Source organism: Nicotiana tabacum, chromosome 16 (genome assembly GCF_000715075.1).
Source record: "Nicotiana tabacum cultivar K326 chromosome 16, ASM71507v2, whole genome shotgun sequence".
Classification (NCBI taxonomy): domain Eukaryota; kingdom Viridiplantae; phylum Streptophyta; class Magnoliopsida; order Solanales; family Solanaceae; genus Nicotiana; species Nicotiana tabacum.
Genome location: NC_134095.1, coordinates 106047440 through 106067649, shown reverse-complemented (window position 1 = coordinate 106067649; position 20210 = coordinate 106047440). Strand labels below are relative to the sequence as shown.

General features: G+C 40.7%; 1 protein-coding gene across 1 annotated transcript; it reads right to left on the bottom strand.

The window, feature by feature from the left end:
- Nucleotides 1-18744: 18744 nt before the first annotated feature.
- Nucleotides 18745-20210, bottom strand: LOC107762158 (uncharacterized). Its single transcript, XM_016580489.1, has 4 exons — nt 19797-20210; nt 19348-19710; nt 19007-19197; nt 18745-18952 (listed from the first exon to the last, which is right to left on the bottom strand). The coding sequence occupies exons 1-4, from the start codon at nt 20208-20210 to the stop codon at nt 18745-18747; spliced, it is 1176 nt and encodes a 391-aa protein (XP_016435975.1).

Below are 20210 nucleotides of genomic sequence, written 5' to 3'. Positions count from 1 at the left end.
GCTAACTGTGCATTAGAATCCGCATTCTTCTTCATTATCTGCTCGAACATCATTTCAATTATACCTATATCATTACTTGAAGAACTAGGACATTGAGATGGAAATGGTGGTGGATTGTTCGGTTGTTGGTATATTAGGGGCCTTTGAAAGCCTTGCCCCCGGTTTCCTTGGTTTCCATTGTTCCATCCTCCTTGATTATTATTGCCACCCAATTATTGTTATTACCATTCTAATTCCCTTGGTTGCCTTGATTGTTGTTCTGATTGCCCCAGTTGTTGTTTTGGTTGTTGTTCCCCCAATTACCACTGTTTTGTTGTTGATTGCCCTAATTGCCTTGAGGTCGCCACTGTTGTTGGTTGGAAGAGTTGCCCCGTTGGCCTTGATAGTTGTTGACATATTGAACCTCTTCACTTTGGTCATCATAACCATCATTTTGAAACTCATCACATGCATCATCATATTGCTCAGAATTTCCTTGGTTTTGTTGTCTTCTCTTGTTGACAAGTATATTAACACCCTCCATAGCATTCACTTGGCGAAGATTTTGGACTTGTTGCAATTGTGCCTTAGCCAATTGATTCATAGTAGTTGTCAACTCCGCTATAGCTTGCCCATGGTCATGTAATTCCTTGTGCAAATGAATAACCATAGGGTCACCTTGAGGCACATTGGCTCTACTTTGCCATGAAGAAGAAGTGTCAGCCATCTCATCAAGTACATCACATGCCTCATCATATGACAACTTCTAAAAGTTGCCCCCGGCAAGTTAGTTTACTATGCATTGATTTGTTGTATTGATGCCCCGGTAGAAAGTTTGTTGGATCATAGCGTCGGTCATATCATTGTTTGGGAATTCTTTCACCATCGTTCTATACCGCTCCCAAATCTCATGCAAAGGTTCCGTGGACTCTTTCTTGAAAGCCAATATCTCATCTCGAAGTGCCTCCATATGCCCGGGTGAAAAAAATTTAGCAATGAATTTATCTGCCAACTCATCCCAAGTTGTGATGGAATGGTTGGGAAGTCTCTCGAGGCAATCTAATGCCTTCCCCCGAAGTGAGAATGGGAAAAGTCTCAACCTAAGAGCATCCTCGGACACATTCGTCTGTTTGCTCCCCCAACATGTATCCACGAACCCCTTGAGATGTTTGTAGGCATTTTGATTCGCAGTGCCCGTGAAGTACCCACGCTGCTCAAGTAAGGTCAACATCACATTGGTTATCTAAAAGTTGCCCGCCCCGATTTTAGGTGGGACAATAGCACTTGCATAACCTTGGTTCGAAAGTATCTGGGAACAACTCTTGGAGGTGGCGGAGGAGGGTCTGGAATATTGTCATTTGGATTAGCATTGCATTGCGGCCTCTACATTGTCCTTGAGGTACAAGAGGCACCTCATCTTGTTCAACATCATCTTCCTCCTCCCCTGCAATCACATTTCCAAAAGGGTCATTTGCATTGTTCAATGCCATTTTAGTACCTGAGTAGTGACACAAACAAGTAAGTAACAAAGAAGGAAACAAGAACAATACACAAAACTAACAAAATAGATAGCCAAAAATGTTAGCTCCCCGGCAACAGTGCCAAAAAGTGATCACAACCAACTCCGCACCACTAATATGTAGCGAGAGAGGGTCGCAATAGCTTTTACCCGATTTTGGGTCGGGATCGATATCCACAGAGAGCTAGAATTGGAATTGAGTGTCTATTTAGCCTAGGATTGCGTAGCGTTCCAAATTGCACTTCTCATAATTTTTGGGGTTTTCTGTTATAATTCTACTTTTAACAAACTACAAATTTTAAATTAAGTTAAGAGTTAAATGCTACGGGTTGTTCAAATATTCTAAAAGCACTAGGGTAGTGGCATCCACCTAGGTGGCCAATTGACGGGTACTTGAAACTAAGGCTCTATTGACATGATTGGGGAGTATGATATAACCGTTGCACTACTTTACCCACTCTACACCTCTCGGTGGTTCAAGTGATTTTGCCCAATTGACTTTCTCAAGACCAATGGGTATGCAAATTTGCTCAAGCAACTTAGGGTTCAAGTCGGGTATTACTCTCTCGAGGTTAACCCTTTAATTGAGACTATCAATTCTCTTGAGTCCATCCCAATTCCTTTTTGGATCAATTTCGGAGACTTAGGCTCTCTTTTTCAAGAAGAGCCCAAGTCAACTTAGCACAAACTAGTATTTGCAACCACTAATTCAGTAATTAAACCATGAAATTGACCCAAATAACAAACACCCATAGTCAATCTAACCCTAAATTGCAACACCCACCAATTTCCCATACTAGAGTTGAGCCACAACCTTAGCTAATGGGTCTAGCTACTCATACTTGAAGAGAAAAGTAGAGAAATTGATGAAGATAAACACATATTAATTAATTGCTAAGTTAAATACAAAGATTCAATGATGAAAACTAAGTAAAAATGCCCAAAATGGCTAAGAAGAGTCGTCTCACGAGCGCAGCTACTGTACTACAATATCTGATACCCTAAAAATGAAAAAAGAATCTATTTATACTAAGCTAGAAAATCTGGACAAAAATGCCCCTGCAGGGTTAGTGCGGACCGCACAAAATGGCGTGCGACCGCACTAGGTTCTTGAACTTGAAAACTTGACTCTCTGAACTCAGGCTCCGCGAACCGCACAGAATGGACTGCGGCCGCGGAGGCTTCTAGTGCGGTCCGCACAAACTGGACCGTGGACCACACAGGCTTGAAAGCTCCAACTTCGCCCTCTCTGAACCTTGGCTCTGCGGACCGCACAGAATGGTAGTGCGGCCACATTGCCTTTAGTGCGGACCGCACAAAACCTTCTGCGGCCGCACTGCCTTAATGCCTGAAATATCAGCTCTCTGAATCTCCCTAGTGCGGACCGCACAAAGTGTATTGCGACCGCACTAGGCCTATTTTTCCTGAGTTTGTCTTGTCTTTGGTACTTGTGCAAGTTTCACTCATTTTGAGCTGATCTTTGACATCTTGTCACTTTGTTGATCAAACCTGCAATCAAGCACAACTTATGAGCCTTTTGGGACTATTTTGTATGAATTTATAATCAAAGCATAAGCAAGAAGGGGTATAAAATGCGTCAAAATCCCTAGTTATCAACAGCGTCACGACAACCAAAGCAGAACTTAATTGAATATCCAGCAGTGACCTGGGCCAATGTACATAATCGATACCAGTCAAAGATCAGGGTCGAGGATGATCAACTGGGAACCCCTTCCAGTTCTGTTTATTCTAACAGGCCCCGTAGGCAGAATTCAAAGGGACATCGACAGAGAACCCCGATATCAACTATATAGCGCAGATCATAAAAATAGCAGCCCAGGTCATAACCCATTCAAAACGATCGAAGGAATGATTGAGGATAGAGCTCCCGAGGGCTCATGAGTAAAAGTGGTTTTGATAAACATGTCGAGCCCACAGAAGCACCACGACTATTAGAATACAACTTCAGCATCGATGCATCGGGTATTGTGTCAGCCATTAGACGGATCAAGGATACTAGATGGCCTAGACCCCTACAGACCGATCCAGCTCAAAGGAACCCTAATCAAATATGCAAATACCATGGCACCCATGGACACAAAACAGAAGACTGTAGACAGCTGAGGGAGGAGGTAGCCCGTTTATTCAGCGAGGGTCACCTTCGAGAATTCTTAAGTGATCGTGCCAAGAATCACTTCAAAAATAGGACTCGAACAGGTAGAACGAGTAGGAAGAGCCACAACATATGATTCATATTATCGTTGGAGGGGTCGATATTCCTCAAGGGCCGGTATTTAGACACACCAAGGTGATGATCACAAGGTAAAAGCGAACTCGAGACTACTCACCGGAAAAAACCTTGTCTTTCAACGACGAGGATACAGAAGGGATCGAACAACCTCACAACGACAAACTGGTAATATCTATCCTTATGAATAAAATTCAAGTTAAACGTGTGTTGATTGATCTAGGTAGCTCGACAAACTTTATTCAATCAAGGGTTGTTGTAAAGACCCGTAAAATTCTTAACCAAAATCTTGATATTTCGTGGTGTCAAGTTGAACAGTACCCTATAGACATAGAGGGAAATATTTCACAGAAGAACGCATTTCTGTGACCCATTATGAGGTCGCATAATCACTCTGCGGGCCGCATAATAGCCGTAGAGTGAAACAGAAAGTTGGCCAATTTTGAGGCCAGTTATGCGGTCCAATTGTGCGATTGCATAATCGCTATGTGGGACGCATGTTGATCGCATATCTGCCTTGAAGTTTTGTGAAGGGAAGTTTTGCGGTGCATTATGCGACCGCAGAACAGATATGCGAACCGCATACCGATCGCATACTCAGTCAGAAAACTTAACTTCCTGAGTCTCTTTCTGCGGTCACTTTGCGGACCGCATAACCATTATGCGTCGCATATGCAACCACAAACCTGTGTCGGGGAACCCATTTTCTTAATTTAAAACACGACCCCCATTTCGTTAAAACACCCCCTTAGGCCATTTTCAGCACATTTTCTCCGATAATTAGAGTAAGAGAGAAGGATAAAAGAGAGGGGAAGGGGTCTCTATCAATTTCTCATCTAATCCTAGCTAAAATATCTTGAAGATTAACAAACAAGGCACCTAGGTCTTCCTTCCAAGAGGTAAGCTTCTATCACCCAAGCTCTCAATTCCATATTGTAGCTAAAATGGATCATTAGTGAGGTAATTCATGGGGATTAGGGTGGTTTACTTGCATGCATGTGATCCTAAGGTATGTGGGGGAGTGATAAAACAAAGATAGGAAAGAACGTGGAATGGGTTGGGGGAATCGTCCACTAAAAAGGGGCCATGAGACTCTAACAAACACATAGTGTTTGATATAATGCTCAAGTGAGCTAGGGTTGTGGTCAATTTCCTAATAATGAGTTCAATTGTGCTACATTATTAAATATATTGAAGGTGCTAAAGGTTCCGAAACTTATCATAGGAATTAGGGAATGACTCAATTAAGGTATGTATGGCTAACCCTGTTCTTCTTAGAATTGAACTCTTAGTTTCCGAATAATTGGCGTGCGTTTCGAGTTGATCATACTAGATTGATTACCTTAATGTGTTGGGTTGAAATATTTATGTTCCGTAATTGTCCTAAGTGTTTACCCTGAAATCATGCTATTTGAAAATGTGATTGTGTTCTCCAAGCTTTTTCCTTCCTATTGTGCGCATGCCTTATATGATAGCACTTATTGACATGGATGATGAAGTTATTTGGACAAATGAAAAGGGAAAGGCTTGAATTATAAAGTGTGTCCAAGTGCCAAGAATCTACTAAATAAATGGGGTTGTTTGTGCCATGTAATGGAAGATGGAAATAAATGTGAATTAAATGAATAATTGAAAGAGGTTATGTCCCAAGTAAGATGGCTTAGTCAATCGGGCCGAGATCGGACGCCATGCTGTACACATGGTGGCATTTATGTTGGATTTTTAATTATCATTGTGAACTTGGATATGTCTCACTTGGGATGCCTTAGCCGATCGGACCGAGACCGGACTCCATGTAAAAAATACAGTGGCATTACGGGTTGTGGCACTTGTCACTAAAGATTATTAACCTAAAGAGATGGAAAGATTTAACCAGAACTATGTGATCCTTAATTGGGTGTTTCCTTGTAATCCTGTGAAGTACTTGTTGATTTTTTTATAACTGCCTCCTATTTGTTCACTATTCATCCTACTAAGATTTGTGTTTGCCTTATATACTAGTACAATTCGACAGTACTAACATTCCTTTTGCCGGGGGTGCTATATCTTTGAATGGATGTAGGTGGTTCCATCGCAGATAGCGCCGATCGCAGATAATGGTGCTCTTTTTCTCTCCTTACAGCAGTCTTAGTGAGCCCCTATTTCTCCTGGGGGTTATGTAGATCTTCCTTTGTATAAATTTCCATATTTTGAGGTATATTCAGGGCGTTGTTGCCGGCATTTTCATATTGGTTTTTTGTATCCTTAGAGGCTCCGTAGATGTTTATGTAGGTCATGTATGGGTATCGGGGTGGTTGTTGGATCACGTTGTATTTTGAAACTCTTCTCCACTAGATTGTCAACTATATGTACTTTTGGAAAATTAACTATGGCATATTGTGTTTAAGTAAAAATGAACTAGCAACATTTATATATTTATATAATTGATCTCTCCCGTGTTTAACAATTGGTGATGCGTTTCCTTTTTCGGATATTGAATACGTCGGGTAGGAAAGGATGGATAGGCTTGCTCGACCGGGTTCACTCGGTCATGCGTCGGTCGCGCTCCCCGAGGTTCGGCGTGACAGTTGTAGAACAACTCGGTCTCCAAGATCAAATCATGCTCGCAGCCCGAGTACTCAACGACTTCAACATGGCAAGTGAAACCACCAAAGGGGAAATCATTTTGCCGGTAAATGTGGTCAGGATTATCCAGGAAATAAAGTTCCATGTGATCGAAGGTGACATAAGGTACAACTGCTTGGAAGGCCTTGGATTCATAACATGAGAGCAGTGCCCTCGATGCTTCATCAAGTCTTAAAATTCCCAACATTAGAAGGAATCAAAATGGTGTACGGTTAACAACCCGCCACCAAAGAAATGTTTGTAATAGATGAATTAATACCAGTATCGACATTGTCATCAATAAAGGAATTAGAGTCGAAGGTAAAACAAGAAGTCAAATAGCAACCACAGTCACCAGCCTCGGCCTGATCGAAGGAACAGGAAACTTTTGAGGATGATAATTATATGATACCTCACACCTTCATAATCCCCGATGATTCTGATGCAACAAAGTCAATGGTCGAAGAGCTAGAACAAATCGTACTAATCAAGCATCTGCTCGATCGAAAGGTATACCCGGGCACGGGGTTAACTCCTGAGCTCAGGAAAAAACTCGTTCAATTCCTTTTAAATAACATAGATTGTTTTGCTTGGTCCCACCTAGATATGACAGGGATCTCACCTGAGATCACTATGCATTGACTGAGTGTGGACCTAAAGTTTTGCCCAGTAAAACAAAAGAGAAAACCCCAGTCCGAGGTAAAACATGCATTCATTAAGGACAAGGTAACAAAACTTCTCAATATAGGATCCATTCGGGAGGTAAAATATCCCGAATGGTTAGCAAACATAGTTGTAGTCCCTAAAAAGGGAAACAAACTTAGAATGTGTGTAGACTATAAGGATTTAAACAAGGCATGCCCTAAAGATACTTTTCCTTTGCCGAATATCAATCACATGATCGATGCCACGGTCATGAAATTCTTAGTTTTCTCGATGCCTACTCCAGGTACAATCAAATACAAATGAACGCAGAGGATCAGGAAAAGACTTCATTTATCACTAAATACGACACCTATTGCTATAATGTAATCCCATTCAGACTAAAAAATGTTGGTGCTACTTATCAACGCCTAGTAAATCGAATGTTCGAAGAACAAATAGTTAAATCAATGGATGTTTATATTGATGATATAGTAGTTAAGTCCCTGCAAGCAGAGGACCATTTAAAACATTTGTAGGAGACCTTCGACATATTGAGAAAGTACAACATGAAGCTTAACCCGGAGAAATGTGCATTCGGGGTCGGTTCGGGAAAGTTCCTCGGTTTTATGGTATCAAATCAAGGCAATCAAAGACATCACAGTTGTTGATAATGTCGAGGATGTACAAAGGTTAACAGGACGCATAGCCTCCCTGTGTCGATTTATTTTGGGGTCCTCAGATAGGAGCCACCATTTCTTCTCACTACTAAAGAAAAAGAGCAATTTTGCATGGACCCCGGAATGTCAACAGGCCTTGGAGGAACTCAAACAATACCTGTCGAGCCTACCATAGCTTCACACCCCTAAGACAGACGAACAACTTAACTATTACTTAGCAGTCTCGGAGATAGCGGTAAGTGGGGTCTTAGTTCGAGACTCGAAGTGCAAGGTACAAAATTTCCTATTTATTATGTTAGTCGGACCTTAGGTGAAGCCGAGACCCGGTACCCACACTTAGAGAAATTAGCGCTTGCTTTAATAAGCGCCTCTAGGAAATTAAAACCATATTTTCAATGTCACCCAATTTGTGTTGTAACCACCTACCCCCTTCGCAACATTTTTCACAAGCCAAACTCTTGGGTCGATTGGCCAAATGGGCCGTCGAGATCAGCGGGTACGATATTGAGTATCAACCCCAAACAACCATCAAGTCTCAAATCCTGGCAGATTTCATGGCCAACTTCATGCCAGCCCTCGTACCCGAGGTTGAAAAGGAACTATTATTAAAATCGGGTACATCATCGAGGGTATGTACCCTCTTCACAGACGGCGCTTCGAACGTGAAGGGGTCCGGGCTAGGCATCATTTTGAATCAACCCATAAGTTATACAATTAGACAGTTTATCAAAACTTCAAAATTAACTAACAATGAGGCCGAGTATGAGGCCATGATTGTAGGTCTCGAGCTAGCTAAGATCTTGGGAGCGGAGGTCATCGAAGCCAATTGCGACTCCCAACTTGTGGTAAATCAAGTCAATAGAACTTTCGAGGCTGGAAAAGATCGAATGCAGAGGTACTTGGACAAACTACAAATGTCTCTACATCGATTTAAAGAATGGACCCTGCAGCACGTACCTCGAGAACAAAATAATGAGGCCAATGCCCTTGCAAATTTGGGGTCGTCGATCGAAGATGATGAGATTAACTCGGGGACTGTCGTGCAACTTTCAAGGTCAATAATCGAAGAAGGACACGCTAAAATAATCTCCATAAGTCTAACTTGGGATTGGAGGAATAAGTGCATCGAATACCTAAATAATGGGAAGCTAGCATCGGATCCTAAAGAATTAAGGACTCTAAGCACGAAGGTCGCATGGTTCACATTGGCCGAGGATGGAACACTGTATAGGAGAATGTTCGATGGACTGTTAGCAAAATTTTTAGGACCAGGAGACACCGACAATTTTCTACGCGAAATTCATGAGGGCACTTGCGGAAATTATTCCGGTGCAGAGTCATTGGTTCACAGAGTCATCAGAGCAGGATACTATTGGGCTGATAAGGAAAAGGACACTAATGAATTTGTTCGAAAGTGCGACAAATATCAAAGGTATGCATCGATGATCCACCAGTCCGAAGAGTAACTTCACTCAGTCCTATCCCTATGTCCGTTCATGAAATGGGGGATAGATATCGTTGGCCCTCTACCATCGGCCCCAGGTAAAGCTAAATTCATTTTATTTATGACTGACTATTTCTCTAAGTAGGTTGAAGCACATGCCTTCGAGAAAGCTAGAGAAAAAGAAGTCATAGACTTTATCTTGGACCATATTATATGCCGATTCGAAATGCCTGCCGAGATAGCATGCGACAATGGAAAACAATTAGTCGGCAGCAAAGCGACAAAATTTTTTGAAGACCACAAAATAAAAAGGATCCTATCAACCCCATATCATCCTAGTGGGAACGGACAAGCCGAATCGACAAACAAGACCGTCATCAAAAATTCTGAAGAAAAGATTGAATGAAGCTAAAGGAAAATGGAGAGAAATATTGCCCGAGGTCATTTGGGCGTATCAAACAACGTCGAAATCCATTACGAGGGAAACACCATTCTCTTTGGTCTAAGGTGCCGAAGCTCTGATCCTAGTCGAAGTTGGGGAACCTAGCTTCAGGTTTTGGTATGCAACAGAAGAGTCAAGGCTATAAATATGAGCCTCGAATTGCTAGATGAAATACGGGAAGCCGCCTTGTTCGAATGGCCGCATAGAAATAGCGGATCAAAAGGTATTACAACCGTAGAGCCAATCTTCGACACTTTAAAATCGGGAACTTAGTTCTGAGAAAGGTCACCCTCAATACTCGAGATCCAAATAAAAGAAAACTTGGCCCGAACTAGGATGGACCGAATCAGGTCCTCGATATCATCAGAAAGGGATCTTATAAACATGGCACATGGACGACGAGTAATTACCAAACAATTGGAACGTGTCACTCCTCAAATGATATTACTGTTGAGGTATGACCTTCCCCATTCTCGTTCTAACCATTTGCAGGTGTTCAATCGAAGACGTCAAAGGATTCTTCATCACAAAGTCCTTAGGTTTGAAAGCACGTGTTGTACTCTTTTTCCCTTAGACCGGTTTTTTTCTCAAGTGGGTTTTTTCGGCAAGGTTTTAAACGAGGCAACCATTGTTCATGCTAACTTAGAGCAATTCAACAGTATCCGAGGCTTCCTTACAATTAATCTCGAATACTGGGGGGATCACCCTCGGATGTCGACTTTGTTACAAGGAAGATACTTCGCATCAGCAGGGTCTCGATAGGTAAAACTTTGTAAGGGCCAAACGGTCAAATGAAACGTGCCCATGTAGATTACTCGAGCCCTAAAGTCAAACATGTACGCATGTATAATCTATTGAGAGAAGTATTTTTTCTTACCAAATATTTCATGCCTTAGAGAAATTTTTACTTTACAATTCATACTTTTGGTATGTTGTGAAAACAGTCTTAAGGGCCGATCACAACTGAAGTTCAAACAACTTACCCCGTACTCGGGGACTGCCATCCGAAAATTCGATGTAATCGAACTACTAAAATCTCGAGATCATAAGACCTTAAAAAGGCAACCCTCGTTTTTATAGGCCACGGCCACCCCACTCGGGGACAGACACTTCGAACAAGTTTGAAGTGTAATCGGGAAATAAGCCCAAGGGGCAAACCCCAAGGTAAAGGCTACGACCAAAATAACACGGTTCGGAGACGTCCGAATTCCGTAATAAAACAGGCCTTCTAATATCTTCACAAAATCGGTTAAAAGGGCTACCCTCGGTAAAATTATAAAGGGTTTCGATAACATCAACCCTCGAAAACCCTAAAGGGTACCGGATTGTTCGAACCCTAAAGGGTTATAAAGGCATAACAAATTTCTATATAATTAACTTTTTTGAGCCGAAAAGGAAAAAACCATTGTTTCAAGGCCATACCAGCCTAATTCAAAAGGCCTAAGGGCCATGTTATTATTGAGCTCGAGGGATCATCCCCACTTAATTACGACCTAAAGGTTATCCTACTTTGAGTTTGAGCAGTTACTCACTTGATTATAAAGACTACACTAGCCAGACCTCGATCCAATTGCCTAAGCTTCGAACTTGTGAGCAAAATTTTCATAAGGCATGAATGAAACAAAAGGAAGAAATCGAAACGAAATCAAGTCAGAGAGAAAAGAGGTTGTCTTTTATATATAAAGATATTTATAAAGACCGATCAGAGCCCTACACAAAAGATCAAAAAAGAAAAATCCTAAGGTTCCTAATTATTCTCAAGAGCAGCTCCCTCTCCATCGTGGCCGCCCCCACTCTCGGAGCCGCTCGTGCTTCCGGCATTATCATCATTGTCGGAGGAGGTCAATTCTTTGGCATCATCTTCAAGCTCTTTGGCTTTCCTTATATCGTCAGTAAGACCGAAACCTCGAACATGGATCTCCTTGAGAGTTTCCCTCCGAGATTGGCACTTGGCGAGCTCGGCAATCCAAAAAGCTCGATTTTCAGTGGCCTCGACAGATTCTCTTACTTGGGCTTGAGAAGCTTCAGCATCAGACTGGTCGACGGCCACGATCGCCTCCACGCCAGCCTTTGCTTTTTCTGCCTCAGATTTAAACTTTGCAAGTTCGGCGGCCAACCGAGCCTTGAGCTCCTCTATTTTCTTTGCTTGAGCTGAGCTTTACTCTTTCATGCCTTGAAGCTGATTTTGGCCGATGACAGTTGGGCTTTAGTAGCATCTTTCTTTGAGGCGAGGCGGTCCATGTTTTGTTTCCACCCCAAGGTCTCCGCCCTCATCATGTTAACCTCCTCACAGAGCTATTCGATCTTTTTGGCCTTCTGATGAACTTGTAAGATCGAAGTATTAGTCATTGTCCCCGAACAAATACATTGATCTTCTAAGATTTTCATTACCTGCTCAATCAAGTCTGTCTGCTCTTTATGAGCCGAGGCTAATTCGGCCTGGAGGCCCTTGGTCCTTCTTTTTGCCCGTAGAGAAGTTTGAGGGAATTTCTCTCCTTCGTGAGCCTTTGAAGATCGGCCTCACATCGGCTCAGCTCTGTTTGGGGATTTGAAAAACGTCTCCTTATAAAGTGCCAAGGCCTATGCGGAAAGAAGAAGGAAAATTAGACAAGAAAAGAAGAAATAAATACAAGTGCGATGTCATCGAAGGGAATTGAGACTTACCCGACTCAAGGCTTGTTCAGTCTCATCGAAGAGACTCGATGCTTCAATCAGGTCGGCAACATCTTCGAACCCGATAAAATATCCATGGAAGAGGTCCTCCCCTCTATGGGCTCCTTCCACATCGGGGGTCCCCATGGCTTGGGCTTCCTGAATTGCCTCCTCAGAAAATGTAGGGAGGGTTAGCGAATATCCAATTATTATTGCCCCAATCGAGTCACTTGGGGCGTTCACTTCATTTCGAAGGGCCTCGGAGCCGGCCCCTTCAGGCATACCCACTGATTGCTCATTTCGGCAGGAGGCATCTTCAGTCTCCAACGACTCGGGGACTTTGCTCGAGCCCTCTTCCAAGACCTCCTCGATTCGAGGCTGAATATCTTCAACCCTCACCGACTCAGCAGCCTTTGGGGCCTCGGTGTTTTTCTTCACTCGGGCAACCAGTTTGGAGTCGTCGTCTTCATCTTCTTCTTCTTCCTCTCTTAGTCGCTGAGCTACCTCAGTAGGCAAAGGGACGGTATCTTTCTTCGGCTTACAAGCCTTACTTTTCTTGGGCTTTGGATCCTTGGAGGTCGAGACCCTTTTTCTCTTTTTATCCTTCGCTGGTTTCGGGGCCAGGGGCGAAACCTCCTCCTCCCTGGAGGGGGCCTCATGACAGCATCTTGTCCGAGGACTGTACGAAAGCAAATCAAGTGAGTATAAAAAGAAACATTTTAGCGAAAATCATCAAATACGTGAAAAGGGGCTTACCATGATTTTTGGCCTCCCATCGGCCCCTTGCCAAATCACGCCATGAGCGCTCAACATACGAAGATGTCAAAGCCAAGTCCCGAACCCAACTCTTGAGGTTAGGAATTGCACCGGGTATCCAAGAGATCGCTACATCATAGAAAGGGATGTCGATGAGAAGAACAAAGGAAACAAAACAATAAATGGAAGCTATAGGTGGGATTGTACTTACGCTTCATATTCCATTTCTCGGGGAAATCGCATCTTCTCGGCCGGAATTAGGTCGGAAGTCTTCACTCGAACAAACCGGCCCATCCACCCTTGATCCTTGTCCTCATCTATGCTCGAGAACAGAACCTTGGTGGCCCGATGCTGAAGTCTTATTAACTCGCCTCGATAGAGACGAGGGCTATACAACCTGATGAGATGGTCGAGGGTGAAAGACATCCCTTCGACTTTTCTCGCAAAGAATCAGAGCAGAATAATAATCCGCCAAAAAGAGGGATGTATTTGACCTAGGGTTATTTGATATTGGCAGCAAAAATCGACAATGACGGGATCGAGAGGGCCCAACGTGAAAGGGTAAGTGTAAACACTTAGAAATCCTTCCACATGGGTAGTGATGTCTTATTGGGGGGCCGAAATCACCACCTCTTTGTCTTCCCAATGGCAGTCTTCCTTTATCTACTTAATGTCGCTCTCAGTTATCGAGCATATATATCTCGACATTGGCTCGCATTGACCAAGGACCGACGAAGTTTTCTCGACCTTGAAGTCAGAAGTAAGGACACCCCCCCCCCCACTCGGGAACACACTCCTCAGGGCACGGCTCCACTGGTGTTTTATTGCCGGCCGTCCACGATGAAGAAGCGTTTTCCTTTTGAGGAATAGTTTTTGACGTTTTTGCCATTTTTGTGTGAGTTTAAAGAGATAGGGAGATGATAGGATTTGGTGTTTGAAAGGGTATTAACAACAAACCCTGGAGATTTTGAAGAGAGGAAGCGCTTAAGAGATGTAACAACTTAAGAGAATAGAAGAAAGTGAAAGTAAAGATTGAATCAATCAAAGAAGGGGCCTATTTAAGGGATTCACGGTGACGGTTCAAAGGCACTGGTGGCCGACCACCAACTGATGCTCATTAATGACTTGGGGAACTGTACCGATGGGATGTTTCAGTCACTTCCGTTGCTTACGTCACGAGGATGACATCATGACAGGTCGAGGTACAAAATCGAAGGTTCAATTCGTTTATTCTCATTACATTCCAAAAAAATGAGGGGACTATCTGTATATGGTTAAAACTGGGCCTACCCGATTTTACTATTTGATCGAGACCAGGGAGTTGCATCGAAGGTCGGCCCACAGTGGATCAGACCAAAGTACGAGGATAAGGTACCGAGTTTGAGAATTGAGGTGCCTGTCGAGATCGAGGCCAGTAGTGATCGAGACCAAATAGGGAAGACTTCGAGGAAAGCGCAATAACAGAAAAGTGAGATAACTGTAACTGGCCGAAGATCATGACAAAAATCTCGGAACATATCAAATCAAAGGCGGTTGATAGGCTAATCATGGGATTTACTAATTGTACCATAGATAGGATTCCTCTACTATATAAAGAGAGTTCTAATCTTTGTAAGGACCTTACATTGACGCATATCAAAGCAATACAATACTTTCTATCTAGCTTATATTCTTGTTCATCAGTTTGCTTATTTCTTAACTATTCGGTACTGATCAGTTCGAGGGCACTCAAGCTCGAGGGCTGAATTATATTTCAACACTGGTTTGCTTTATCTCGTTGTTATTTTCTGTTATTAATCTTTATATTCATCAATTGGTATTAGGTGAAATCACGTGTCCTTATAACCACATTATAAATTTAATTGTTATCAAATTTTTAAGGTAAACAATAGGTTTCTTAATGCCTAACCAATGTCTAAAATCCCAATTAAGGGCGTGTACAGTGTACTGAGGTAAGGTTTATTTGTATGTCCTAAGGCAAATATTGGACCTACAGTCCGATGGAGCATACCACATGCACAAGTTTGAGACATTATCTTTTATTCTTTTTAAATATTTAGTTATGACATTATGACATATTTTTGCTTTAGAATTTGGAATTCAGTGACTAATCTATGTACGTACATAAACATATTTAGATACTTAATTTAATTTTGGAAAAATACATAAGTATTCCCTGACCTATACCTGGATTTCCAACTACACACTTTATCTTTGCGGGTATCCTATTACCCTCTAAACTATTTTTAAATGGAATAAATACCACCCTAAAACTAGACAACCAAACTCTTGACAAGTGGTGAAGTACACGCGATGCCATATATATTTTTAATATTTTTTTATTCTTTCTTCTTTTTCTTATCCTTTTTTCTTATTTCTTATTATTCTCAATTTTTTGGTTATTTCATTCTCTTTCTTTTTGTTTTGGTCACCGGCGGCATAAAATGGTAGTCGTCGGAATTTCAAGAACACCATTTTTTCCGGCGACAGATTTTTATCCCGATCTGAGTATATTTTGCTTTGCTTATGAATAGATCTTTTTTAGAGTTTAATTTGTGTGTGAAAAGGATAGAAAAATAAAAAATAAAAATAGAATAAATGGAAGAAAAACGGTAAGATAAAGTCGTCGGTGAATGAATATCCGCCGGAATTAGAGAAGAAACGAAAAAAGAAGTAAAAGAAAAAGACAAAGAAAAAGGAAAAGGAAAAGGGAAAAAAAGTAAGAAAAAATGGTAAAAAAGCAAAAAGAAAATCTGAAAATCGTTTTTTCTTGCTTCTAGGAGAGTGAAATACACACACTCTGCCACGTCAACTTTAAGGGTGCAAATAATTCTACTTTAAAATAGTTTAGGGGGTAATAGAATTCCCGCAAAGATAAAGTGTGTAGTTGGAAATCCGAGTATAGGTCAGGGGGGTACTTATGCATTTTCCCTTTAATTTTTTCAACATCAAAAACATGTTTAGATACTTAATTTAATTTTTCAACATCTTTTTGTAATTTTTTCTGAATTTCTTCATTGTTTCATTCATTTTGTATAATGTCTCATACTTTGCTATTTTTAAACTTCTTTATTTTAACTTTTATACGATACTAAAAGATAGCTCGATGCACTAAGTTCTTGCTATATATGTTGGTTAAGGAAGGATCAGACCACATTGACCTATTATACGCAATATTATCTTGCATTTCTACAAGAGGATGTATTTATGATTTGAATATATGACCTCATAATCATATAGCGACAACTTTTATATGTGCACAAGACTCCTTTTAATAGATAAAGCTTAGAGCTTATGCTTTAGTACTAATCTTGTGATAATCAAATGGCGTCACTCCACATTGGTTTTGAAACGATGTGTTCAACCTTACCATATCGAGTTTTTATTAGCATACTATAAGAGGTTGTGCAGCTGGTTTAATCTAATCGACTAAATTAAACTTATAACATTAATGTTGTTTAGTTCAAAAAATTCTCCTCCAATAATCAATCTAAAACTTGATCTCTCTATACTAAAATTGTATGCCTTAATTTTGCATAATTATTATTTAAACTACGGAAAAGGGCCAAAAGTATCCCTATCGTATGGTAAATGGTTTATAAAAGCCCCCCGTCCATCTATCCGTCTGAAAATATATAGAACGTTATTTCTAATTTCAAATTTACCCCCGCGACTAACGAAATTCCATGTCATCTCATTAACTGATGTGGCCTTATTTCATTTTTCCACGTAGATCAGTGGGGCTAACATTATCTTTGGGTATTTTTTTACTCATTAAACCGATCCAACCCATTTCTTTTACTTATGGGTCAATCTTTTAACCCTAAACCCACATTTTTTACTCGTCTTCTTCCCCAATTTAGAACATAGGTCATCAGTTCCCCTATTCCCCTTTCGTCTTCCCCATAATTTCTCTTTTACAACTAATTAAATCTTGTCTTTTTTCCTTCGAAATATCTGAAAATTCTGTCTATTCTGATTTGTCGCGTTTTTGTGATTGTGATTTAACTGCAAATCATTTTGTGGCTAAGACTCAATTGAACGGTAGTCGTCGATTCTACAAATGTCCTCATTTTGACGAGGCCTCTTCATGTGGTTTGTGGGAATGGCGGGATGAAGAGATGCCACCACATGTGACGATGCTAATCCATAACTTGAATACTTCACTGAAGTCAGTTGGAGTTGAAAGAAATTATCTGAAGAAGATGGTGACTAACTTGGAAGTTGTTATTTCTGCTGAAAGACTGAAAATGGAGAAAATAATGGAAGAGGTCGACGGAATTAATTCAGCAAAATTACAGAAGATTGCTAGGATGGAGGCTCAACTACAAAATATGAAGTTGTTTATTGTGTTTTCTTGTATTGTCTTTGTGTTATTACTAGTTTTCACGATGATGTAGTGTAGTTATGTTATGGTGTAGTTATGTTATGATGCAAAAGTTTGAAATTTATGTATTATGTTTTGATGAAGTTTGAAGTTAAACCCCCAAAATTGAAATATGAAGTTTGCAGATGTTTATGTATTAGGTTCTGATTTTTTCCTTTTTCTGCATTTGTAATGTTTATGTATTATGTTTCCTTTTGTAATTCTGCATTTGTAATAGTTCTCTTTTGGTATGAAATGAAGTTTGTTACCATTCTCTTCACTCTCATACAACATTTAAATTCTGCATTTGTAAAGGTGCACATGCACAGACAATCACAATAACGAATAGAAATCTCTTATAGATAGACAAGATAGACAAGAAGAACATTGCCATTAATCGAGTAGTAAATTTACATTGTTTCAAGATTTAAGCCCAACAAAGTATTGCTATTATACAAGTAAATGTGTGATCCAAAAACCTGTACCGTTGTCACAACATTTACTTGTAAAAAAAAAACCTAGAACATAAACAAACAATATGTACTCGAACAGTCATGCATAAAAAGGATTTTAATGTATATTACATTCATCATTTCTTGCTACACTACTCCCCCTTGCCCCTACCCTTGCCTCTTCTAGCTTTAAGTTTGCCAATCTTTTTCTCTTTCACACCCAACAATTGAGCTGTTGTCATTACTTCCTTCCCCTTCCAGGTAGTTTTCTTTGGGGAGTATGGCAGTTTTGTTGGTTGTGAGCTACTAGTGTGATCACCTGTGAATGGTATCTTCCTAGTGCTAGAATTTTGTTGATTCCTACGCTGAAGTCTAGTCTTAATATCAGAGACAACCTTAGGCCTCAAAACTGGGTTAGCTTCTGCACCAAATTCTGCTTGAATAAGCCTTCTTCTGGTCTGAATACTTTGACTTGGCATCTTAGTTGCCTGGGTGTCATGACAGAATTGTTGACTTGGCTGCTGAGTGTCTTAACTGGATTGATGACTTGGCTGCTGAGTGTCATGATTGGATGGATGAGTTGGCTACTGAGTGTTCTAACTGGATTGATGACTTGGCTGCTGAGTGTCATGACTGGATGGCTTAGTTGGCTGCTGAGTGTTCTGACTAGAATGTTGGTCTTGTGCTTTAAAACCTGGAGTAGGGACCATAAAAAATTCTGATTCTTGGTCTTCACTTGTCTGAGTGTGGTCTTGCACTTTCTTTGACTATAACTATAATCAAATATACATGTTATCTTGTGAGTAAAAAAACAGATTGTGAGTACAAACAATAGATCGAAAGAATACCTTGTTGGCTAATGGACAACTTCTTTTATTATGATTTGGCTGGCCACAAAAACTGCAAGTCATCTAAAGACCCTTCCTAGATGTTGACCATTGTCCTTGCATTTTCCTAGCTTCATCCTTCTCTCTTGACCTTTTCACTTTTAAGTTTACCAACCATCTTTGCTAGTGGTGGTGGATCCATGGCTTGGTGCGGCTCAACTTTCCAGAATCTTTCACCTCTAACATGCTGCAGTTTGTGCTGAGACACCAACTGCCAGGCTTGTTTGGAATACCACCAGTGAATCCCAAGTGTTGAGTCTTGTTTCTTATATAAATATGCCCTGATAGCATGAGCACAAGGGATTCCAAACAAGTTTCAAAGCCTGCATGTGCACCTTTTTTGCTCCAAAATCACTGTGTGCTTGTCTTCACCTTCACTTATTTTAAAACCCCTCTCTACATTAAAATTTTCCTTGCACTTTGAAGTCATCTCCCTATAATCATTGTATAACTCCATTGCATATGGGTTGTATTCACCTCTCCAACTGTTAACTTCTTCTGCTCTATCCTTTAGTTGATTCATCACCTTCAATAGTTAATCAATAACATAGTAAATCAATAGTTAATCAACAGTATGAAATCATTTACATAGTAGTTAGTCAACAGTAGTAAATCAGTAGTTAATCAACAGTAGTAAATCAGTAAACAAGCAGTTAGTCAAAGTAGTTAACTTCACCTTCACTCTTATATCCTCAAGCATCTTCACTATTGGCTTATGTCTAGCTTCAAGAATCCAAGAGTTGAAGGACTCTGTAAAGTTGTTGTCCATTATTGGGTTCTTACATTGGGTATCAAAGTAAGCTCTACACCAGGTTACTGGAGGATAATTCAGCAAGTCCCTAACAGCATCCTCAGAAACTTCACCTAACTGTTTCAACATGTCCTTAAATTCCTCCTCATATGTGCTCCAAGAACACCACCACATTAACTTTTTCATCTCATCAGTATTCCATTTTTTGCTCCAATTTGCTTCAATATGCCTTGCACAATATCTGTGATATGATTGTGGACATACATTCCTCACAACATCTAACACACCCTACACATGAAGAAACACTACATCAACAAAGAATGTGCTAAATGTAAAAATCTATTGAATGTAAAAATCTGCATATGGTAACATACCTTCGGCATATCTGACATGAATGTGTACCCTTCACCATCTTTCAAGTCCAAAGAAGCCTTCAAGTTCTCCATGAACCATTGCCAGGTTATCTTTGTTTCCTTATCCACTACAGCCCAAGCTAGTGGATACACATGCTTGCAAGAATCTTGAGCAACAGCAACTAACAACATCCCTTTGCATTTGCCTTTTAAAAATGTTCCATCTAGACCTATAAAAGGTCTCAAACCTACTTTGAATCCACTCTTGAGGGCCTGGAAACAAACATACATCCTCAAAAATCTTCTCTTACCTTCCTCCATTGCATCCTTGGATATCTGTATCACCACATCAGTACCAAGGCTTGTTTCTCTCAACTTTTGAGCATATGCCTCCAATTTGTTGTACTCAGAACCCTCCAATTTCTTTAAAACCAT